Source organism: Takifugu rubripes, chromosome 10, assembly GCF_901000725.2.
Source record: "Takifugu rubripes chromosome 10, fTakRub1.2, whole genome shotgun sequence".
NCBI lineage: Eukaryota > Metazoa > Chordata > Actinopteri > Tetraodontiformes > Tetraodontidae > Takifugu > Takifugu rubripes.
In genome coordinates this window covers 11,992,632-12,016,012 of record NC_042294.1, presented here as the reverse complement: position 1 = coordinate 12,016,012, position 23,381 = coordinate 11,992,632, and the positions used below count along the sequence as shown (strand labels likewise).

At 48.7% G+C, this 23,381-nt stretch overlaps 3 protein-coding genes and 1 long non-coding RNA gene across 5 annotated transcripts in view; 1 reads left to right on the top strand and 3 right to left on the bottom strand.

The window, feature by feature from the left end:
• Positions 1-225: 225 nt before the first annotated feature.
• On the bottom strand, positions 226-1,579 carry LOC115251230 (uncharacterized). The gene is made up of 3 exons (XR_003889803.1): positions 1,408-1,579; positions 630-1,268; positions 226-501 (listed from the first exon to the last, which is right to left on the bottom strand). It is a non-coding gene; the product is annotated as an uncharacterized lncRNA (long non-coding RNA).
• A 1,775-nt stretch (positions 1,580-3,354) lies between these two features.
• cavin4b (caveolae associated protein 4b) lies at positions 3,355-6,607 on the bottom strand. 2 transcript variants are annotated; one of them, XR_003889895.1, is made up of 3 exons: positions 6,092-6,607; positions 3,792-4,429; positions 3,355-3,620 (listed from the first exon to the last, which is right to left on the bottom strand). XR_003889895.1 is itself a non-coding variant. In XM_029843126.1 (2 exons), the coding sequence occupies exons 1-2, from the start codon at positions 6,449-6,451 to the stop codon at positions 3,857-3,859; spliced, it is 933 nt and encodes a 310-aa protein (XP_029698986.1). In that variant the 5' UTR covers positions 6,452-6,607; the 3' UTR covers positions 3,355-3,856. The 2 variants fall into 2 exon arrangements, 1 of the variants encoding a protein (XP_029698986.1); XM_029843126.1 differs by having other exon boundaries at positions 3,355-4,429.
• An 865-nt stretch (positions 6,608-7,472) lies between these two features.
• Positions 7,473-15,668, bottom strand: LOC101073526 (tomoregulin-1-like). The gene is made up of 11 exons (XM_011608169.2): positions 15,384-15,668; positions 15,064-15,272; positions 11,688-11,797; positions 11,159-11,288; positions 11,041-11,067; positions 10,780-10,870; positions 9,492-9,640; positions 9,337-9,384; positions 9,082-9,202; positions 8,807-8,968; positions 7,473-8,686 (listed from the first exon to the last, which is right to left on the bottom strand). The coding sequence occupies exons 2-11, from the start codon at positions 15,200-15,202 to the stop codon at positions 8,602-8,604; spliced, it is 1,062 nt and encodes a 353-aa protein (XP_011606471.1). The 5' UTR covers positions 15,203-15,272; positions 15,384-15,668; the 3' UTR covers positions 7,473-8,601.
• A 1,132-nt stretch (positions 15,669-16,800) lies between these two features.
• LOC101073748 (melanoma receptor tyrosine-protein kinase-like) overlaps positions 16,801-23,381 on the top strand; it is a 22,955-nt gene continuing 16,374 nt past the window's right edge. Inside the window, exon 1 of the mRNA XM_029842472.1 lies at positions 16,801-17,121. Within this exon, the coding sequence (XP_029698332.1) occupies positions 17,034-17,121 (88 nt within the window). The 5' untranslated portion in view covers positions 16,801-17,033. The remainder of the gene's footprint in view (positions 17,122-23,381) is intronic.

Sequence of the window (23,381 nt, the reverse complement as noted above, 5' to 3'; positions counted from 1 at the left end):
GTTATACAAACCAACATCACTGGTTTCCACCATACAACCAAAAGTTAAGGGTTAATCTGCTGGTTAGCAATAACAGCTTAATATGTTGAGTACTCGGATTACTTTTTGGGGTCGTCATGGCTCTTTGTCCTCAACCAAAAACCACAATAAAACTCAGATAAGTCAAATCTGAGGGCATCAGAGCAGAGACCTGAACCCTCCAGGTGCCCGACTCACCTGTCGGCACCAGCGCCGCCTCCACGTCGGGCTGCTGCTGTGCTGAAGCTCCATTTAATCCCATCGTGACTCAAACGTGTTCTGTGGTTACGATTCCGGTAGTCATGGAAACAGAACGGCAGTGGTCCATTAGGGTTCGGGACCTCCTGACCCGAATCACCCAGCTGCTAACCCAGTCCCAGGGTTTGGAGCAGATCGACCTCTGCATCCAGACGATGACGTTCATGTTCCTCATGAAACCACTTTGCAAAGTTCTGCTGTGGAATCTTCAGTCTGGACACGGGTCTGTTGAGTCAGAACATCAGGGAACAGCAAAATCATCCACATCCATCCCAGACAATAAAGTTGTGCTCACAATTTTCCTGACACGTGGTTCAACACGAGTTTGGCTGGTTTGATCGTGCAGAAGGTACCTGAACTCCCAGGAGCCTCCTCGCCGCTGCACGTCTAGGAGAAACACGAGTCCTGGAAGGACGCACCTTCATCCCCTTCCTGAACGTGAGGGTCGCTCCTGGTTACGCCAAACCGCTCCTGCAGACCCACTCTGAGCGGCCAAAACAAATCCCAGTTTCTTCCAAACTTTTCTTGTCCCTCTGCAGCTGTGAGCATTCGTCCACGGAGACTTTTGACTTTACAAAATCACCTCCCATCACAGCAGAGACGCTGGTAGCAAAGGATCTTCACAAGGTTCTTTTGCCGACAGGTGGCAGATCTTGGATATCACCAAAACGTGGATTAGGGAGTAATTACTTTTCCACAAATGTCTCAAGGTCAGTGAAGGTCACTCGGCATCCATTTTGCTCCTGATCACAGGCTTGTCAGGAAGCTCCATCACAATAGTTTGAGATTGGAGGGCAGGTCCAGCTCCAGCTCGGCCTCTGAGAACCCCGGCCCTCCGAGAACCCCCACCTGGGGGTGGATGCAGGCTACGTTCTGCTGAACCAACGAGGCAGTGATGTCATCCTGCCTGTGCATCCTTTTGTGGGACAAGAATCCTCCGCCTGGACACCAAACTCCTGATGAGCACCAGTCGCTTCCTGTCTCATCTGATCCTGTCGGGCCACATTTTCAGGAGAAAACCCCAACCCGTTCAAATCCTGTTCAGTTCATTTTCCACGCCTGTTTAAACTACTCATAAGTTAGTTACACCTGGTTTTAAGTTAGTTAAACCAATAAACGGCCGTGACTCACCGTGATGGCGGAGTTGCCTCCAAAGATCCCAACAAACATCGAGTGAAAGAATCGATTCCAACACAATGTTGAGTCGCTTCTGGCGGCGACTCGACGCCTTTTCCAGTCCAACGATCCTCCGGCGATTCTCCGGCGATCCTCCAGCGATCCTCCAGCGATCCTCCAGCGATCCTCCAGAGATCCTCCAGCGATCCTCCAACGATCCTCCGGCGATCCTCCAGAGATCCTCCGGCGATCCTCCAACGATCCTCCGGCGATCCTCCGGCGATCCTCCGGCGATCCTCCAACGATCCTCCAGCGATCCTTATTAATCCTCAATCCAAAGTTCCCGAGATTCCATCCGCCAAATCTTCACTTTTGGTGTTTTTTTTTACTTTTTGTCCTCAGCAACAACCCGTAATCAGACAACCCAAAAGGAACAGAGAGTGAACCAGGTGCCCGACACACCTGTGTCTGCCTGCTCATCACCCCGTGCACGCCAGCTAATTAGTACCTTCAAAATAAAAGCTCGGCCAAATAAACTTACACAATACTAAATATCGAACAAACTAAAGGTGAATTCCTCAAAACTAAAACACAATAACAGGTGATTAAACATTACCAAATACCTCCAACGGTGGTAACACGTTAGTTTCAGCAGTTAAGTATTGATTGAGTGATCGATTGATCAGCCACTAACATGCTGTCCCCAGTTTTAGCCACTAGGGGGCTCTGTCGCCCTCGTGTGTCACATCTACATAATTCCCATATGGGAGCAGCAGGTGGATACTGGAATTATGTTGGAAGATCAGAAGCAACCCAACATGGTGAGATGTTTCCTCCAGAGTGAGTTTGGGTTCCTGAGTGGGTGTTGAGCGGTGGCAGAGTGGACGCACGCCTCGTTAGTTCGTCTAGATACGTTTGTGTGGCATTTGGCACTCGAAGAAAAATCTGTGGACCCCAGCACACATGGTGTCAGACATGTGGCCGTCCAAGACGCGCTGGTCTGTGGTCGCAGCAGAGAACTGGAGGGTCTGTTCAGGACCCGGGTGCACGAGTAGGGTCATCCAACTCTTCACACGGGGCCCTGCCAAGAGCTGGCCTTTCACCCACAGGGGTGTCCTGCTGCTGCCTGTATGAGGGTGGGATCCTTAGAGGAGAGCCTGCAGGGCCCCCTAGGGTTAGAGGAGAGCCTGCAGGGCCCCCTGGGGTTAGAGGAGAGCCTCCAAGGCCCCCTGGGGTTAGAGGAGAGCCTGCAGGGCCCCCTGGGGTTAGAGGAGAGCCTCCAAGGCCCCCTAGGGTTAGAGGAGAGCCTGCAGGGCCCCCTGGGGTTAGAGGAGAGCCTCCAAGGCCCCCTAGGGTTAGAGGAGAGCCTGCAGGGCCCCCTGGGGTTAGAGGAGAGCCTCCAAGGCCCCTTACAGTTAGAGGAGAGCCTGCAGGGCCCCCTGGGGTTAGAGGAGAGCCTGCAGGGCCCCCTGGAGATATGAGAGAGCCTGCAGGGCCCCCTGGGGTTAGAGGAGAGCCTCCAAGGCCCCCTGGGGTTAGAGGAGAGCCTCCAAGGTCCCCTACAGTTAGAGGAGAGCCTCCAAGGCCCCCTGGGGTTAGAGGAGAGCCTCCAAGGTCCCCTGGGGTTAGAGGAGAGCCTCCAAGGTCCCTTACAGTTAGAGGAGAGCCTCCAAGGTCCCCTACAGTTAGAGGAGAGCCTCCAAGGCCCCCTGGGGTTAGAGGAGAGCCTCCAAGGCCCCCTGGGGTTAGAGGAGAGCCTGCAGGGCCCCCTGGGGTTAGAGGAGAGCCTGCAGGGCTCACAATCCACATTTCTGTTTGCTCCAAAGTTGCCCCTTCTTGCCCCCTGTCGAGGTGCTTAGTTCTAAACAGTGTGATGAAGGAAATGCAAGATACTCCTGATGTGTTTTAACCACAACCTTCACTCCAAGCACAGGTGAAAACAAATAAATGTCAGACAGTGTATTGAAAATAAATCATATTTTAATATTGGTTGTGCATATTTGTCTTTCCTCCAACAGCTACATCGCTGATCATCTCCTTCGCTGAAACCATCTCCGGCTCCTCTTCTCTGGACCTGTCCAACGTTGCCTTGGATCCCTGATGGACCCTCTTGCGTACAGAACCTCCACTTCTAGTTCAAATCACCATTTCCAGACGTCGTCGTCCGTCTCCGTGATGAAACCAGAGTCCACTTTGTTGAGCTTCACTTCTGCGTCTTCATAGCTCTTCTGCACCAATAAAAAACCGCTTTTTTTCACTCCAAACATGTTTCACAAGCAGGCTAATGATTATTATTATTATTTTGGGGTTCGATCAAGACACCAACAAGATTTCATAGAAAACATCCGTCACATAGAAAAGCAGGACAGGTGTCCCTGCTGACGCTCCCTCAGTCTGACCTAAACATCGAGTCCCTTCCTCCTTGGTGGTCTCAGTCCTTCAGAACCGGCTTCTTCCCTCCAGTCTACGATAACTGCTTCATGTCGTACACCATCACCTCGGGTTCCTCCCCTTTGCTCTGGCTCAGGCTGCTGCTGGGGGCATCGCTGGCTCCCTTGCGACCCTTTGGAGGAGGGATGGGAATGGTTCCTTCGCTGGCGCCCTCTGCTCCTTCTTGGCCCTCTGCCACAGTCCTCTCCTTCTTCAGGTTAAGTTTGGCTGGGACGTTCTTGGCGATCGTCTCCTTCAGCCTCTCGCCCGACTGCTTCAGCCTCTCGCCCGACTGCCGGATCTTCTCGCGCCTCTCGGCTGTCACGATGCGCTCCCCAAACTTGTTGACCCTGCTCCCGAGGTTGTCGCGAGTCTTGCTGATGTTCTCCTTGGAGAAGGTGGCTTTGAAGCTCTCGATTCTGGTCAAGCCAGTCTTCTTCATCCGGTTGGCACCCGAGGAGTCCGCCTCCTCCACCACCATGTACTCTTCGTCTGATTCTGAAGGCGGCTCAAACTTGTCAGGTTCCACATCCGCTCTTTTGGTAGCGCTACAGCTAGCTTCTGCTGACTCGTGTCCAGGCGCGAGGGCCTTCACCTCCTGGTCACCCTAACAAGAAAACACAGAAGTGACAGTGGACCTGAAAGGCTTGTTTAACCCACTCATATATCTCACGTTATATCTTTAAATGGTGAATATTTCTTTGCGGCGCCTGCATCGTTTCAATCGTTATTTTTAGCGGTGCTGTTGGAGATCAGGTCCTGACTGACGTCACAGACCTGCTGTGGGGGAACACAAGCACCAGAACTCTACACAAACACTCGCAATTCTGATGGGACTGAAATGTGTCCCAGTAGAATATGTTAGGAAGAAACCTGTCGTGTTAGCATTAGCATAGCAACCACGTTGCCATGATCCTGCCTCCAGAAATAACCTGCAGCACCTGTTGGTGCAGCTCAGCCAAAGTTAACTTGTAGAGCAAATCACGACATGATGACATCCAGCGACGGACGATATCACATGACAGGGATGGAATGTTGGAACGCCAGCCAGGATTTTTAGATGTTCCATATTTACTTTCATGAAAGGCTTTGTTCCAAACCCCAGCTGATTGTTGGCTGCGGCTAAAATCAGTAGATTAACAAAAGCAGTTAAAACGAGGAGCTTTGATCAGCGTGGAGCTCCTGCTCCTCCAGGTGCGTCTCCTTCATGTGCTTATGATTAAACATATGATTATATACTGTGTGATATAGGATTAAACTCACTATGGGATCTGAATCCCTGCAGCATTGGGAACGTCTCCACGTGGACGCTGGCTTTTGCTTTTGAAGACAAACTGTTGTTCACACTTGTGTCGGAATGTTCACAGGCGGAGCTTCCGGGCTCCACAAGAACCAAAATCTGGACATGGGGAACGTTCTCAACAACCTTTTCCACACCAGCTCCAACACAGACCCCTATGAGCGTCGTTACTATCATCAGTATTAGTAGGGATAGTTTTAGAGCTAACAAGGCTAGTTAGCAGCTAAGAGTTGAGGCGCTCCCCGAGTGGACAGGGAGAGGGAGGGATGGAGGGCGAGAGAGCAGAGGTCTATATTAGGAGGTGGTCTGGAATAACCTCCATCAGCTGGCACATTCATGCTAACCCTCAACCTGATCCTGCTCACCCCAGATTTCTTCAGAAAAATAGCTTCATGTATTTTTTATGTCAGAAAGTTTGGGTCTCTATATATTTATGCCTAGAAGCACTTAGGAGATATAGCTCAAACCTTTGAGAGAACCAGCTAATAAAAATCCACCAACGACCATCAATCTGTTAACTGCATGACTTCATCCTTTAAGGATCACGTCAGCATGATAAACGTTATGTTTAAAGCCATTTTTAGTGATGGAGATTATAGATTTTAAACTAGGGCAGTTTTGAACTCAACGTTATTATATTAGCATTAGCATTAGCATTAACAATCTTAGTGCCGACATCTCTTTTCTATCGCATGACAGTTGCCTGATGCCAAAATAACCATCATAACGCAGCTGCTTAAGAACGTGTGATCGTGTGTGTGTGTGTGAGCGTGTGTGTGTGTGTGCGTGCGTGTGTGTGTGTGTGTGCGCTGATTATGCAGCTGTTCAGCTTCATGCTTTGATGTGAAACATTTAAAAGAGGTATTTAAGCATCTTTCTCATGAAACTACGGTTTCCTTTACATTCATCTTTAAATTGTGACCATCCAGCATCAGAAGGAACGGGTCCGGACTCAGAAGTTCCTCCTACCTGATAAATGACCACTCTGAACTTGTTCTTGGCCAGCAGGTCTGCTTGGGTGGCTTCCACTTTCTTCACCCGGATGTTCTGCGTCTCCACGCGCACTCGCACGTCCTTGATGTGCCGGCTGACCTTCCGGGTCTTCTCCAACAGGCGTTCAACCGTGGAGCTGGTGTTGGCGTGGTCGTTTGTTAGTTTGACCACGTCTGCCTGGATGGTCTTCACCGTGCTTTCAAGCTCCAACTGGCGCTCCTCCATACGCTGCTGTACATGGTGGACGCCATCCATCAGGCCCGCCACTCGCTCCAGCAGCGCCATGATGCCCCCTACATCATCACCACCTGCTGACAGGCCCGACTTGTCCGTCATCCTCCTTGGAGTTTGTGTTTGGATCAGAGGTCTGGGTTTGGTCTGAGAAAAGGTCCAAATCAAGAAGGAAATCTGGAAGCAGCAGGAAGACTGAACACATGAAGAAGGTTCCAGAGGAGAACCGGAGCAGTTGGGTCGGACTGCGACCCACCCGAAACCCACCCCAATAAATAACGGGTCCACCCAGAGGAGGGGCTAGAGGAGGCCCTAGATGAGGCAGAGGAGGGGCTAGAGGAGGCAGGGGAGGGGCTAGAGGAGGCAGGGGAGGGGCTAGAGGAGGCAGGGGAGGAGCTAGAGGAGGCAGAGGAGGGGCTAGATGAGGCAGGGGAGGGGCTAGATGAGGCAGAGGAGGGGCTAGATGAGGCAGAGGAGGAGCTAGAGGAGGAGGCTGAAGGAGGTTAGCTCTAAATTTATCTGGACGGTAACATGAGGCCTGAACTCCGGGACCTAAATGTATTTAGAGAGGTGGAAACTCCCTGCCTCATCCGTCGAAGCCCTAATCCCTGGGCTACGATTTGGCTCCCTGATGCGCAGCTACATCAACACCTCCAAACTATAAACACCATCGGCGTTGCCGCTTTCGAGGTTCTCCAACACCGCTTGTCCCACGTTGAGCCTGGTGCTCCTCACTCTGGATCATCTGGACTGTCTCCAGAGGTCCTGAAGGTCTCCAGAATACTGCTGAGGGTTCCAGGACCAGCGTAACCTGGTTGCAGGCTGATCGGGGGTCTCCAGCTGTCCAGGAGGCCCCGCAGCTGCTGCCCAAGGCCACCTCGGCTATATTTATCTGCGCCCGGCTTCACGTTCAGGTTTCAGTGGTAAAGGAACCGTGTGGGTGTGAGGAACGGCGCGGACTGATCCCAGAGACGGAGCAGAGATGGACCGATGCAGAGGCACAAACGCCGACGGTTCCGTGAAGAGCTCGTCTTTTTGGACCGGTGCTGGTCAGAATTCTGTAGATCTCCGCTGAGTTGAAGCTGCAAACGTTAGCCGACAAACTTCGACGGCGCCGACAACGTTGTTTTAAGACGCTTTAACACTTTAATGTATTTCATCTACAAGAGAACAAACATTTTTACGTATTTCATGCAACACTTACAGTAAATTGGGATGAGTTCTGTAGCTTATTCGTCTAAATTTTCTACCACAACAAAAGCACCACAACACTTCTGTACCATCGTTACGACCTGATAGGAAAACCTCAACAAAGACAAAGTTGTTTAAATTATCATTGACTTCAAAAACACACAAACACTGGAATCCATTTCCAGAATGGCGTCAGCAGAAAAATCGAATAAATGGAACCACAACAATCTGTAAACGTTAGCTTGGACCTTTTTAAACTGTAGAAAAAAGAGCATTTTGGTTTTCAGGTGCGACTAAATATACAAAAAATATCAAAATTTATCTGACTCAAAAGACAACTCGATGAGATCCACAAGAAAAACCAGCATCCACACACTCTACCGGTGGGCCCTAGGGATCCCAGCGGCACTAGTGGCGCCCCCTGGAGCAGAAAGGCCTTCAGAACACCAAAGAAGGGTCGATTCTGGACACGTGGGGACAGAGAGAAGCATCAGATATGAAGAAAACTCCCTGATGACGACACCTGGAGGCTCAGAGGCTCCTCTGCTTCCGCGATGTTACATTATCCACGACTTTAGTGTCAGAGGGGATTTCGGTTCAAGCTAGCTCACGCCCAGCAGGTTAGCTCTCAGCTCATTTATCCTCTGTCACCAGGACCAACATTTGCATGGGTAGCACAAGAATGAAGCAAACTCAAGCAAATTCTGCAGGAGACGTCACTACTCGTGTCGGGATGAAAGTTTAACAACAGTCAAAATGGAGCTGCTTCACATTCAACAGTTATCCTGAAATCAGAAACATGAAATATGCATCTCACAAAGTAACATCACATTAAATTCTCTAGGGACTTAAAAAACAACCTGAAGAAATCAAAAAAAGATTAGCGTGACTACGAGAGGGTCCACAGTGTTCCGGAGTCTTAGGGGATGGCAGCATCGTCAGAATAAAGGAACAGTGAGCAGATTTTCAAAATAAGGCCCCGGAAGAGAAATGCAATTGAAAAGAGGCACCAGAAAGACATGGAAAGTGTCCGAGATTTCATTTGTTCCTTCTTCTCCTGATGGCTACATCATCCTGGATGACGTTCCCGACGCAAAGTGACCCAGGTGCTGTTTCTGCCGCCGCCCCCGCTTCGTCTTATTGCACCTCCTGCAGGACACAGCAGGAATTACACCTCCAAGACTCACCTTTTCTCAACAAAAGTGAACAAAAGTGTCTTTTTCAATGCATTATAGACTTGTATAGCAACAATAGTAAGACTGTAGATACCTTGTGAAACACATCACCACGGCAACAATGATGGCAATTTGTACGGCTCCAATGATGGAAGCTATGAGGACGTAATGAAGCTTCTGGCCGCTCGGAACCACGTACAGAACATTAAAATCCAGCAGCTGATCACACTGAGGACCCCCGTACGAGGACTCACACCTGGCACACGCAGAAAAACACTGGTTCAGATTCATGTCACATGCAGCAGGACCACCAGGACACGCGTGGACGGACGCGGACGGACGCAGACGGACAGGGCGAGGCGTGCGTACCTGCAGGTGGCCATGTTGTGTCTCATCTCACACTTGCCATGCTCACAGAAGTGCTGGTAATTATCAGGACAGGGGGCGGGGCTGTCCACAAACTCCTCCCCTTCCCCAGGTTTGAACATAGCTGGAACAACAGATGAAAATGTCTGAGTGACGGTTCACCAGCGCCGTTCACCAGCGTTCACCAGCGTTCACCACCGATCACCAGCGTTCACCACCGATCACCAGCGTTCACCAGCGCTCAGGAGGCCGTCTCACCGTTCAGGTCCGGCTTGGCTTTGACGCCGTTGTCCTTCTTGGTTTTATCTGGAACCACAGAAGAAGAACTTTTCAGGGGCGTGTAGATGCACCGGTGCACGTCCGAGAGCCTCCTTCATCATCTCCTTAGTTCTGTTCGCTCTCTAGTTGGTTACCTTGACAACGTCCAACGTGTCTGATGTCGATCTTCTGCTGTTTGAGGCAGGAGGCCTCACGCACGTGGCACGGCGTGTCGTAGGTGACGCTGTCGCTCCCACACACGGGGTTGTCATTGTGGCCGTTACACACGATGTTGCACATGCAGCTGGACACACACACACACACACACACACAGGGTCACACACAGGGTCACACACACACACACACACACACACGCGTCATTTAACAGTCTGGTTATGCACAATAATGTCAACTTTCCATTAATAATAGTAGATAATTACTTTATGTTAAAATGTGTAAAATATTAAAGAGTGAATCAACATGAAAATGACCTAGTAAAAATGTTACTATTGTGTGTGTGTGTGTGTGACTGTGTGTGTGTGTGTGTGTGTGTGTGTGTGACCCTATGTGTGTGTGTGTCCCTGTGTGTGTGTGTCCCTGTGTGTGTGTGTGACCCTGTGTGTGTGTGTGTGTGTGAGACCGTGTGACCCTGTGTGTGTGTGTGTGTGTGAGACCCTGTGTGACCCTGTGTGTGTGTGTGTGTGTGTGTCCCTGTGTGACCCTGTGTGTGTGTGTGTGACCCTGTGTGTGTGTGACCCTGTGTGTGTGTGTGCATGTGTGTGTGACCCTGTGTGTGTGTGTGTGTGCATGTGTGTGTGTGCATGTGTGTGTGACCCTGTGTGTGCATGTGTGTGTGACCCTGTGTGTGCATGTGTGTGTGACCCTGTGTGTGCATGTGTGTGTGACCCTGTGTGTGCATGTGTGTGTGACCCTGTGTGTGTGACCCTGTGTGTGTGTGACCCTGTGTGTGTGACCCTGTGTGTGTGTGTGACCCTGTGTGTGTGACCCTGTGTGTGTGACCCTGTGTGTGTGTGTGTGTGTGTGTGTGTGTGACCCTGTGTGTGTGACCCTGTGTGTGTAACCCTGTGTGTGTGTGTGTCCCTGTGTGTGTGACTGTGTGTGTGTGTGACCCTATGTGTGTGTGTCCCTGTGTGTGTGTGTGTGTGTGTGTGTGACCCTGTGTGTGTGTGTGTGTGTGACCCTATGTGTGTGTGTGTGTGTGTGACCCTGTGTGTGTGTCTGTGTGTGACCCTATGTGTGTGTGTCCCTGTGTGTGTGTGTGTGTGACCCTGTGTGTGTGTGTGTGTGTGTGTGTGACCCTATGTGTGTGTGTCCCTATGTGTGTGTGTCCCTGTGTGTGTGTGTGTGTGTGTGTGTGTGTGTGTGTGTGTGTGTGTGTGTGTGTGTGTGTGTGACCCTGTGTGTGTGTGTGTGTGTACTGACAGCACGTCCTCTGAGTCTTCGTCACACTCGGCTCCAAACTTGCAGTTCCCACATTTGGAGACCTTCTTCACGTGACCAGATCCGTCATCATCTTGTGATACAATAACATAAAAAGGTTAAACATCTATTTATTGACAGTTTGAATAATCAGTGGTTTTAATCTTGGGGACTTATTTTAAAGGTAAACTCTGATTTACAGCTTCAATCCCCAATAAGCACAGGTGACGTTGAAGAGCATCAAAGAGCATCAAAGGTTCTTACCTCCATCAGCTGATCCTGATCCACCATCTGAAACAGACCCAGAAACTCCAATATGTCATCTGCATTTTTTACGACATACCTACAGCTACAGGTGTCGATAGAAAGAAACAGTGGTTACCATGGTAGCAGGGTCCAGCTGATTGGACCGTGATGGCTCTTTGCTTCTTACAGGCAGCTCTCCCCAGGAAACACTCGTTCTGGTACGTGTCTCCGTTAGAGCCACAGACTGGGACGTACTTCTTAGAACACTGGAATCATGATGATATCAAAGTTACCACTAGTTACCACTAGTTACCACTAACCAGCACCCACAGGAAACACTGGCGTCCTGGGATTCTATGCTGATTTCCAAGGGAAAAGAATAAAAGCAGAACATGATTTGACCAGCTAACACACTTATTTGTGGAGGACCATCTGGTTTAGGGAAGACTGATTTATAACAATTAAGACAAATGTAAATCAAAAAATGCTACCTTTCAGTCCTAAACTACCCCGAACAAGGGTAACTACCAACTACCAATGAGCTGCAAGCTGAGAGGGAGAGAGAGGATGGGGGAGAGAGAGAGGGCGAGAGACATGGAGGGAGAGAGGGAAATGGGGAGAGAGGGAGGGGGGAGAGGGAGAGAGGGAGGGCGAGAGTAACTCACCTGGAACAAACATCTACATTTGATGTCCCCTCCATTCTCCTCACAGGTGCCACCGAAGCGACAGGTGCCGGCGTCACACACCCGCAGGTCACTTTTCTTCTCTGAGAGGTCTGACGGACACACACACACAATCAGCAGCTGGTCCATCACAGGTGACCCACCTGAGACACCTCTGGGGCGTCTGCTCACAGGCTGGTGACCTCAGATCACCAGAGAGTTGCAGTTTAGTCTCTGGTCAAGATGAACTAACACAAACGATTCAGGTGTAATTTCCCAAGCATGAGCCAGGGATGAGAGGGTCGTGGCCCCTCCCCTGTCATTAGGAAATTCTTCAGATACCCGATCAGAACTTGCTGCTGTTCCCAGAACAGCTGATCTGGGAACTGCTGCTGCTGACGAACTCCTCCAGCGCCTCCACCAGTGACCCAAACCACCTCGTGGCCTCAGACGTACTGACAGAGACAGTTCCCTCCAGCAGACGGTTCCGCCCAGCAGAGACGGTTCCGTCCAGCAGAGACGGTTCCGCCCAGCAGAGACGGTTCCCTCCAGCAGAGACGGTTCCGTCCAGCCGAGACGGTTCCGCCCAGCAGAGACGGTTCCGTCCAGCAGAGACGGTTCCGCCCAGCAGAGACGGTTCCGCCCAGCAGAGACGGTTCCGTCCAGCCAGGGTCCATCCCAATGCACATTCCCAGTTATTTGGTTCCCAACAGAACACCAACAACCCATCGGACCGTCACTCCTGTCCCTTCTTGCTTCTCTGAAGCTTTTAACCACCGATGGTGGAATCTGCTCCAACATTTTCCCCTGAGAACTCCCCCCCCCCCCCCCCCCCCCCATTCGGGCTCTCGGGGGGGGGTCCACAGTGGGTGAAGGCCGGTCCCCCCTGGATGAGGTGCCAGCTCATTGCTGGGCCCTAGATGAGCATTTGTGGGTTCAGTACCTTGCTCAAGGGTACCTGGGCAGTGCTCTGAAGGTGTCCTGGCACCTCCCCCTACCAGAACACCTTTGGTACTGGGGCTGGAACCAAGAACCCTCCGCTCCTCAGGCCAGAGCTGCTTTTCTCTGTTGATAGAGAGCGTCTGGATTGTGTCCTGCTCAGGAAGCCCCAACACACAGGAACTGTTTACTCAGCAGTTTTATCAATCATCTGAGGCCCTGGTGAGGTCACGAGATCCCTCAGCTGATCCCTCAGCTGATCCCTCAGATGATCCCTCAGCTGATCCCTCAGATGATCCCTCAGCTGATCCCTCAGATGATCCACCAGATGATCCGTTGGCCCCCGGGTCCTCTACTGTTGTCAGACATCTACGACACACACTGCTAAACTAAACATTTTTCTATACAGTGAATCGAGAGCAACACACACGTTGTGTGTCCGGGGTTCAAGACTGCAGCTGTTTCACCGTCGTGTCCTCACAGAGGTGGTGAAACCTGCTGAGACGGATGCAGGATTAACCGGGTCACAGGATGAGGAGCATCTGCTTCTTTGGTTCCTGCTTCCTACAATCAATCAATGACTAGAACGATGAACGAGATCAGCATGGCTGCACCCTCAGGCTCCATCCACGCTCCTGTGCCCTGGTTGTTTATTACTATTATTGGATGTAGTCTGTGTACTTTCTCTTTGATTCATTGGGCTGATGTGTTTTCTCTGTACTCTGAAATGTAACAAAAGCTCAGTAACTTCAACCTCAACTGTTCTGCAGCACTTTCACTGATGTGGCAGCGTGATTTTATTGCGTGATGCTAAGAGGGTGTGTTGTTATTTAAGATTGTATTGGCACTTCATGTGTTCTGCATTGATTTCAGGACGTCCTGCTCACAAACGTCTGGCGGGGGGGGGGGGGGGGGGGGTCGACCGGTGTAAAAGCCCTTTGCTGCAATTTCCCTTTTCATCTCTCAAAGTGGATTTTCGGTCCCCGTTTGAGCAAATAAATTAGCCTCTTCATTCTATGGCCTCGGTGTGGGACAGGATGCTTCTAAAGGCCCAATAACCTGTTTCTCCGGTCTAGAGTTAAACTGCAGGAGAACATGTTATATTAATTGATCATGTTTCAGCAGATATCATCCGACATCACAGCAGATTAGGACGCTCCAGTTTACTGTAGAAGCTGGTTGCAACCGATCTGATTTCTGCATTATAACCCACAATGTGTTACGATACATGGTTGTAGAGGACCCGGACGCAGGCCAGGACACAGTGGCTGCAAGGGGAGCAGGAGCAGTCCCCCAGGAGACCAGGAACAGGAGCGGTCCTCCAGGAGACCAGGAACAGGAGCGGTCCTCCAGGAGACCAGGAACAGGAGCGGTCCCCCAGGGCATCAGGAACAGGAGCAGTCCCCCAGGAGACCAGGAACAGGAGCGGTCCTCCAGGAGACCAGGAACAGGAGCGGTCCTCCAGGAACAGGAGCAGTCCCCCAGGAGACCAGGAACAGGAGCGGTCCCCCAGGAGACCAGGAACAGGAGCGGTCCTCCAGGAGACCAGGAACAGGAGCGGTCCTCCAGGAGACCAGGAACAGGAGCGGTCCCCCAGGGCATCAGGAACAGGAGCGGTCCCCCAGGGCATCAGGAACAGGAGCGGTCCTCCAGGAGACCAGGAACAGGAGCGGTCCTCCAGGAACAGGAGCAGTCCCCCAGGAGACCAGGAACAGGAGCGGTCCCCCAGGAGACCAGGAACAGGAGCGGTCCTCCAGGGCATCAGGAACACAGGAACAGGAGCGACCCTCCAGGAGACGCAGAGCACCAACACACGACAGCAGAAGCGACCAAACACCCACACGAGCCAAACAAACACACTCCCCACATGAACACACACCCTACCAACACCAAGGAACCCGCACAAACACACTCCCCACACGGACAGACACCCCGGCACTGACAGGGAGGCACAACCTGCTTAAATAGGCAGCAGATGTAATTGCCTACAGGTGCGCCCACCTGCAGTGCCAGCTGCACCCAATTGAACTCAACACCGCCCCCTGCAGGCCAAAGACACTCAAACCATAAATCCCAACACACTGTGCTAAAATATCCTAAATGTCCTAAAATATCTGCATTTCCCTGGAAATAAGGCAATGCATAAATATTACCTCTTCTTTACTCTCCACCACTTAAATTCTGCCATTTGAACGTGAGCTAAAGACACAGTCAGTGGCTGGTTTAACATCCCTGGGCTGGTCCACCCTATAATTAACCCAAAATACACACACAGTTCAAGGGTAGTTCTGTTGTCATGACGACATCATTAATATGGAAGGGTGATTACTTCATTAAAACCGTCTAATCTGGTTGTGTTTCACCTGAAAACAGACAACCAGAGATGCTTGGAGGAGCCCTGAACTCCGATGCTGGGCTCGAAGGGAGATCGATGTCTCACCTGGACAGTCGCCGGGCTTCCCGAGGCCACAGTCCGGGCTGCCGGCGCTTCCACCCCGCGGGAACGAGCCACGGACTGCGTGGAGAAAGAGAACAACCAGCACACACCAAGAGCAGGAGAACCGGGCCTCTGGTACCATGTTGGGGGACTTTACGGCGACGACGTGTGGGGTCAGATTAGAAAAGTTAAAATCAGAGTCGATTCCGGACCTGGAAGGAAAACAAAACCAGGTGTTTCTTGGCTGCTCCGGAACTTTAACAACCACCGGGAGAATATCCGTGTGAAACCATGCAGAAAATATGTCTATGAGCCTGCAGTACCAGCTACCGGATCCCGGAGGAGAGCTGCTGGGACCCGTGACAACAAAGAGAAGCAGGCCGGGGCAACCCCCACCCCTCAGAGTGCGGAGCAAGCCTCCATCCCCGGTCTCCGCTCGCGCCCCCTTTAATGTTCTCCGGGCCGTGAAGGAACCAACCGAAGATCGGAGCTTTCAGTCAGAACACAGGACACGGGGACACGGGGACAGGTTCGGTGAGCTGGTCCGAACCTGGACGCTTGTGTGCGTGTGAGGGTAATCAACAAAGACCTGGTCACGTGACGACGCAGGCCCCTCCCACCCAGAGCGTGTGTACGGAAGCCCAAATCTGCCAATGTTGCCCTTAATTTAGGCGGGACTCGGAGTTTTAGCAAAGGCAAAAAAACATCAGAATTTTATAATTTCATTACAATGCTGTTCTGATTCCTAACGAAAATGTCCCAAAACATATTTTAGTAAGTAACATAATAGGTTCTGTCATTTGTTACGTGGGTAGTATAAGAAACACAGGAGTTATTCTTTTACAAAACACTTATTCGTTCACAAGTGGGTCATTATTATAAACGGGCAGTATCGCATCTATATAACTCCAGTCAGTAGATGGCACTGCCGGGCTGTAGAGGCATCAGGAGGTCGAAATGTAACCATCCTGAGTATAGGTAAAAAGAGCTGAAATTAATTTGTTAATGTCTCAAATAACCGGTTTTCTGTCCACGGAACCATCAGAAGAAAATCAGGCGCCTGTATTGGATTAATGATCAAATCAGACCAAACGGGGGTTCCTCTCAGCAGGAGGTCTTTTTCTTACGTTTGTGCCATCTTCACACACCAAAAACCTCTGAAAACCACCACAAAACCTTTCCCATAATACTCTACACATCTCGTGTGCTAAACACTACCTGAAAAAAGCTACATAACAAAAAAGGTTACAAAATGCCACTGTGTCTTTTTCCCCTATATAGACTTCACACAATGCACAAATTATGAGCATTAACAAAATTTCGTTGTTTTTTTTTGTGGAATTTCAGTTTTGTCCCTTAATTATTATTTTTTTCCCCCAGTAACACTTGATGCTATAATTTAGATGTTTTCATTTCCAGTGATTTTTATTATGCCTAATTCCAGTAGTTCCTTCATTTCGGGGTCTGGACTTAACTTGGTAGACCTGACATAATTCGATTAAATTAAAGTTTGCAGTTATTGTGACAGAGGAGGTGTGTTCTCCTTCCATAGAGGAGATGTTTTCTCCTGTCAGAGAGGAGGTGTTCTCTCCTGTCATAGAGGAGGTGTTCTCTCCTGTCATAGAGGAGGTGCTCTCCTGTCAGAGAGGAGGTGTTCTCTCCTGTCAGAGAGGAGGTGTTCTCTCCTGCCATAGAGGAGGTGTTCTCTCCTGTTAGAGAGGAGGTGTTCTCTCCTGTCAGAGAAGAGGTGTTCTCTCCTGTCAGAGAGGAGGTGTTCTCTCCTGTCAGAGAGGAGGTGTTCTCTCCTGTCAGAGAGGAGGTGTTCTCTCCTGCCATAGAGGAGGTGTTCTCTCCTGTCAGAGAGGAGGTGTTCTCTCCTGTCATTTCGTCCTCCCTCCGCACGTTTGAGGCTTCCTCGCGTCTTTGCAGCGGTGGAACACGCTAGAATTTAAACGTGGAGCCGTAAAAGAACCATGAAAGGCAGAGTCGGGAGGCTGGGAGGTGCGACGCTGTGGCTGTTCCTCCTGGGCTGCTGCTCCTCCACCGACCCCGGGAGAAGAGGTAAGTGTGGCCGCGCAGCGAGCGCGCTGAGCGGCGCACGGAGCCGCGGTGTCCCGCAGGGATTTACGGAAGTTTTCACTCACGGAAGCTCCGAACTTCGACTCATATTTATGCACGCATTTATAATTTTATTGATGTTGCCTATAAAAAGATGAATATGATACTCTTTGGTAGTAAGAAAGAAAAGTTTTATTTTAGGGCTACATTTATCGATTAATAAAAACGACACTGGGAGTCAGAATTCATGTCGGGAATGGATCCTGACTTTCATCTGCTAGTGCATCTTTTATCAGTAGTTTGACTGTAATCTCTAATAACTAAAATATATTTATACACCTTTTTTCATCTGTTAATTTAACTTTCAATCAGAAACAGTAATTAAAGCAGCCAAATGTGTTGCCCTCTTCATCCCCTTCTGGCTTCTTCCTCAACCGTGTCCATGGTGGAGAGATATTCTGGAGTCTTGTAATGTGACACATATTCTGATAGAAACACAAGCTAAACCAATAATTAACAATTTCAGTCAACTCAGCCCCTCGTTAGCTGACAGGGAAACCAAAGCGGAAAGCTCAGAGTGAACAGCTTCCATAGGGAGTGTCCCCTCGTGGACAGGAGCTGTCTCACAGTAGTTCCGTGAGTGTCGACATACCGAACAAAAGAACATTTAAGGTATCACGCAATAAAAGGATCCCAATGAACATTTTGTGTAACTGTATACAAAAGGTAAATGGGACTTGAAATGAACTACATTATATATAGAAGTGACCCTTGCAATGACCTTTTACACATATTAGGATCATAACATGAGCAACTGATCACATAAAAGGAAGATTACAGCTGAAAGGTGAAGTCAGACCCCCCCTCTAACCCTCTGAAATACGTATCATTTATCTGTAGAGTCAGTCTCATTAAAGCAAACACTTATGATTAACACATTATCTATCAGGGTATTCCCCAAATTCAGTAGGGAAAAACCTCAGAGAGGTTTCTGTGTTGGTCCTTCTGTTTCATCGAGCAACTAATTAACACAATGTTGGAGGAGACATAATATCCCCGTGTTGACTTCTTATCAGTCGAATAATAACGACGGTCTGAGCACTGTTTCTGCAGCCTGTCAACAGTCTGTAAGGTGGGAGAGAAGGCTGGTGTCAGAGCACCAGAGAGACCTGCATGAGGTCTAAAGAGAGCTCAGAGATTAAGAGGAGCAAGAGCATAAGGACATTTTTAGGTTTGTGCATGTGGGACATAACAGTGAGTCGGTGGAGGCTGACGAGGTGGTCTCTGCACCGCCAGGGCTTAGAGTGGTTTACCCTTTACCCTAACCCTAACCCTAACCCTAACCTTAACCCTCACCCTGACCCTGACCCTGACCCTGACCCTGACCCTAACCCTAACCCTAACTCTAACCCTAACCCTAACCCTTTACCCTAACCCTAACCCTAACCCTTTACCCTTTACCCTAACCCTAACCCTAACCCTAGCCCTAGCCCTAGCCCTAGCCCTAGCCCTAACCCTGACCCTTTACCCTAACCCTAACCCTAACTCTAACCCTAACCCTGACCCTGACCCTGACCCTGACCCTTTACCCTAACCCTAACTTTAACTCTAACCCTAACCCTAACCCTTTACCCTAACCCTAACCCTAACCCTAACCCTAACCCTTTACCCTAACCCTAACCCTAACCCTAACCCTAACCCTAACCCTAGCCCTAGCCCTAACCCTAACCCTAACCCTAACCCTAACCCTAACCCTGACCCTTTGGACCTATCAAAGCCTACCTAGGTGGAGGTCTAGGCTCTGACCCGCCCACTCCGAAAGGTGCATTTTCATTCGCTGACGTCAGTGTTTCGTTGACTGGCTGCAGTGTTTCCAGTCAATGTCCTACTGCATTACCTGACTTCTACGAGAATATTTTGATTAACTTGGTCTTCTCATCAATGATAGCAGGCTGGCCAGGCTCTGTGGCAGCAGAGCAGGCTTGAGTCTTGTCTCCTTGCCATAGACCCCCTGCTCGTTTGAGGTTCTACCTGGTATAGACCAATGACCACAGCTGGTGCTCCTCTAGAAGGACCTTATATCTGAGGGGTGCATCGACCCATGGTGTGAAAATGGTGCTGATGGGAGTGTTGGTATCTAGCAGGAAGGAGTTGCTCTTAGCTCTTTAACGTTCTTATAAGCTGTTAAAAAGGGTTATAAATGGGTCCTGACTAAGTCTTTTACTGGACTTTAGACCTAGACTGTCTTCTGATTTCTGTGGATCTGGATGAAGACCTGGATCGAGGTCTTCTTGAAGTTCTGCTAAAGTTCTGCTACTTATCTGATGTGTGAAAGTTCACGTGTGGCCTGAACTGCAGCCAGGAGCAATGGATTCTGGGAGATTTTCTGAAGAGGAATGTGAAAAATGTCAACTCAGCTCAGTATTTTCCAGGGTGTGTGTTGCTTCATTCTAACATGTGAAGAGCATGTTGGAGAGGATTAGCAACTTTCACCTTTATTGACTCTTTAAAATAAAGTGAGGAGTCAAAGGCCAGACAGCTTTCACCGTTTTGATTTATTGTCATTAGATATTATTTAAAGTATATCCTCAAGCAGTTTATTGTTCAGTTTTCCAATGATGAAAATACTCTACTACTATTATTAAATATTATTATTATTATTATTATTATTATTATTATACTCATTCTATCTACACTGTGGTTCTGTTTTCTCACTTAATAAAATAAGTTGACACTTGTAGCTAGAAAGTAATTAGCTTTTATTGTTGTTACTGGCGAGATTTTGGTTGATGGCAGCAGGTCTACAGACTGGTTTGAGGTCGCTTTATTCCAGTTTTTAGGTGTAACTCAGGTGAGGCTGAGTGGCTGTCACATTTCATAACATTTATTTATTAATAGAATTACAAAAAATTGCAGTTGGAATGTTCCTTCGTGCAAAAACACAAGTCAAGACCCATCGCCAGGCAGAGATTTCAGGTTTCATCCTGTTTTTCCCAAACACGCTAACATCACCGGTAGCTTTTCAGGTTACAATGAGATGATCTTCTATGATGACAAATTCAGGGTTTCAACCAGTATCAAGAAACCAGAAAGGAAGCTCAAAACACAGCAAATATAGAGCTGTACGTAGTAGAGAGGGAATAGATGCAGGAGTGGCCCCACAGCAGGGGGGCTGCTAGCTAAATGCTCGGCCCCCCACAACAGTTATGAACACACATAAAGAAATAAATCCACACAGCAAAAGTATTAAACAATAGTGGTGGAGGGGGAGTTTCCAGAGGGGATGGGGGGGTCTGAATGCCTCTGTCAGTATTCTAATGATTTTTTTGGTTGTTAATCAATAAAAGCGTTTAAGTGCACTTAAAAAAGATTGTAGTCATTATGAGATCGACAGTATGAAGGTCAATGCGACTATATTGATTTTCCCATTTTCCAGAGGCTTTAACGTACCACTAGGTTAGCGTTAGCTTTCAATTGTGAGCACACATGAACTTGCACGTGCATGTTGTTTTTACAGTTTGATCTGTAGCAGGATGTTGTTTTTAGCTCTATAATCAACCAGTGCGACCTAACTGTGCACTTTTAAGGATCCATCGGAGGACTTAAGCCCCAATTTTGAGACGCTTTGAGCAAAAACGCTGAATTGAAATATTAGCTGGAGCAAAATTCGGCAGTGATCTGTTCGACTTTACGTGAGTGATGTAAGTTTGAGACCATGTTGGAAGCCTTTCTGCTGCTCATGATGACCACCAACACCTGAGCAGCTCAGACAGAAGAGAGACACACAAACAATGTCATTCCTTTCTCACAGCCTTGGCTTGGGAGTTCTTGGTTTTGTGATCTTGTGTGTACAGAGTGTTTCTACAATGGTGAACCAGAAATGGACAGTTCTTCTGAGGGTGGGGGCTGTCAGGGAAGTCTGCAGACTGAAATGTCCTGGCCACACGCTAGCTTGTTCCAGCTTCTTTACAAACTGATTAACACATTTCTCTGCTTTTGCAGAGAACCTCTGGTTCCAGTCAGAACCATCTTGGACCCCATGTCCATTAATGGGGGTTGACTGGGAAACAGACAGAGGCATTGACCAACCAAGACGGTCAGACGGTCCCAAAGAGTCAGGCAGACAAACAATAAGACATTCAGTTATTTGATTAATGATAACAGACAAATTCAAAAACCTTCTTGTTTTGACAAGTCAGCTCATTGTTCTGGCAGCTGATTGGTTAAGTAGAATTGAGTGAACGCAGCAGTTTAGGAACAACTTGTGCAACCATTGTCGTCACGCTCAACATGGAGTCATTGTTGTCGAGCAGCTCCGCTTGCGTCCTCGTGGATTCAGTGTGTCTCATTGTGCTTTTTACGGTGCAACATTGGCCAGTTTTGAGGTGAGAGCGTACACGTAGAAAAGCTTGAATTCACCTGCTAATCATGAGGTGAAAGGTGGACGATGTCATCTTGTCTTTGTAGCCACTGATTTATCCTAATGTGCTATCTTTAAGATATAGAAATGAATCTTTATTTGTCCCACAGTGGTGAAAATGTCAGTGTTAAGGCAAGAAACAAGGATATAGAATATCTGGACACATAGTAATTTATTCATCTCATTTAAAGAAGCGTAGCACAATTAATGCACGTGCATTATGTTGTGACTCTAAATCCCATAATCCCACTAGTGAGGATTGGAGCTGCAAAACCATCTTAACCACTAATTACTTCTGTTGCGCCAGGCTATTGCACAGGAACTAGTTTTGGTATTTGCCCAAGGCTATTAAATTTGGATAAATAATTATCAAAGATAATTCTTTATTATTAAATAATTGGACCCAAATGTATTGGATCACCATGAGGTCACCCTTCTAATTGGTTAAAGCAGCCTCATAAACTACCCTAGGCAACTAGTTAACTTAATAACTAGAACCACCACGACTGTCCACCAAAGACTACCAGCTTGACAATTTGGGTTGTCGCAAGTTGTGATTAGTTTGGTCATCAGGTCATCAGGTTATGGTTTAATTGGCTCTGCATTGATGTTGGTGAAGGAACTCTAGACACTCCTCAACCCCACTTCACACGGTTAGCAATCTTAGTGAAGAGACTTTGTTGATCTTCTATGTTCCTGGCCTCAAGGCCTCAGCAGCCCCTTCACACACACACACACACACACACACACACACACACACACACACACCTGCACAGAAGGACACTGGGGGTAGATTGACTGTTTCCCTTCGTACTACCAGAACACCTTCCATGGTTTGTCCACACCAGGGCTAGAAGCTCAGTCCTCTACAGAGTCAACTACCAATAAAACAAATAAATGGATATTTGGAATCGTATAAGCTGAAATTTTTAAGAACAGTCAGGAATGTGCCTTTCCCAGTCACCAGTGGCCCTTCGCTCTGTTTACTTGTTGTCTGGCCTCCGATTTTAAAAGCTGCGGCACAGATTTATTTTATTGTTTCCCTCCCAAATGTCTGTGTCCCTCTATTGTTTCTATTTTTCAACACAAACAACATCAGCATTTTTCTGCATCCTCAGTCTCCTGCTTTGTCTTATTCAGCATCAGAAACAGGCCGGTCCTCTCCCAGCATGCCACTCAGCTGCTGGTACCGGCCCTCATACGTCCACTTCTTCAGGGTTCCTCTAACGGGTGCATTAAAGCTACTTGGGATGGTTCAGAACGTGGCGTCTGATCTTCAGCCCACCCAGTGGACCCTCACCACCCCACTGCTAATCTGCTCCCACTAACTTGAACAGTCATGCTGCACCTCGTCTGCAGCGATTGGGTCATGAGCTAGCTATACAGACACGCTAATCCAGGGGATTTTCATAGCTTGTTGACCAACAGTGCAACTACCTCCTGGGGCAACCTTCTCTTCCCTCCAAAAGCTCTTGAGGACACAGCTCTTCAGGAGAACTTGCTCTCCTAACAGCACTTATCTTTCTCTCCTCTCTTTACTCACCTCCACTCTCATTTCCTCCCGTTTGTGCAGCCCTTCCCTCCCTCTCTGTTAGTTGTTAGTAGCACATGGACAGAAACCTCTGCTAGTTGGAACATGTAAATGGAGGTTTAAGTGTCTAAATCAGTGTCCTTTTTCTTTCATTGTGGGTTCCTTCAGGTATAGTTAGCAAAGCTCTTTCTTTCGGGGTTTTACTTTGTGCCAGTTTCTGTCTGTTATTGCTTTTTAGGGATCAGTCAATTCGCAGAATCCTGATCAAATATCTATTTTTTTACTTTTAATGTTCCATATTTATTGTTTTAC

What these genes read in the sequence shown, in the direction of transcription:
- cavin4b (XM_029843126.1), bottom strand. Translation starts at nt 6,451, where the DNA reads ATGACGGACAAGTCGGGCCTGTCAGCAGGTGGTGATGATGTAGGGGGC. An exon ending in TCAGAGTGGTCATTTATCAG is followed by an intron (nt 4,430 to 6,091) that starts GTAGGAGGAACT and finishes TTTTCTTGTTAG; the next exon opens with GGTGACCAGGAGGTGAAGGC.
- LOC101073526 (XM_011608169.2), bottom strand. Translation starts at nt 15,202, where the DNA reads ATGGTACCAGAGGCCCGGTTCTCCTGCTCTTGGTGTGTGCTGGTTGTT. An exon ending in AGCTGGACCCTGCTACCATG is followed by an intron (nt 11,068 to 11,158) that starts GTAACCACTGTT and finishes GGTCTGTTTCAG; the next exon opens with ATGGTGGATCAGGATCAGCT. An exon ending in CACAACATGGCCACCTGCAG is followed by an intron (nt 8,969 to 9,081) that starts GTACGCACGCCT and finishes TGCGTGTGCCAG; the next exon opens with GTGTGAGTCCTCGTACGGGG.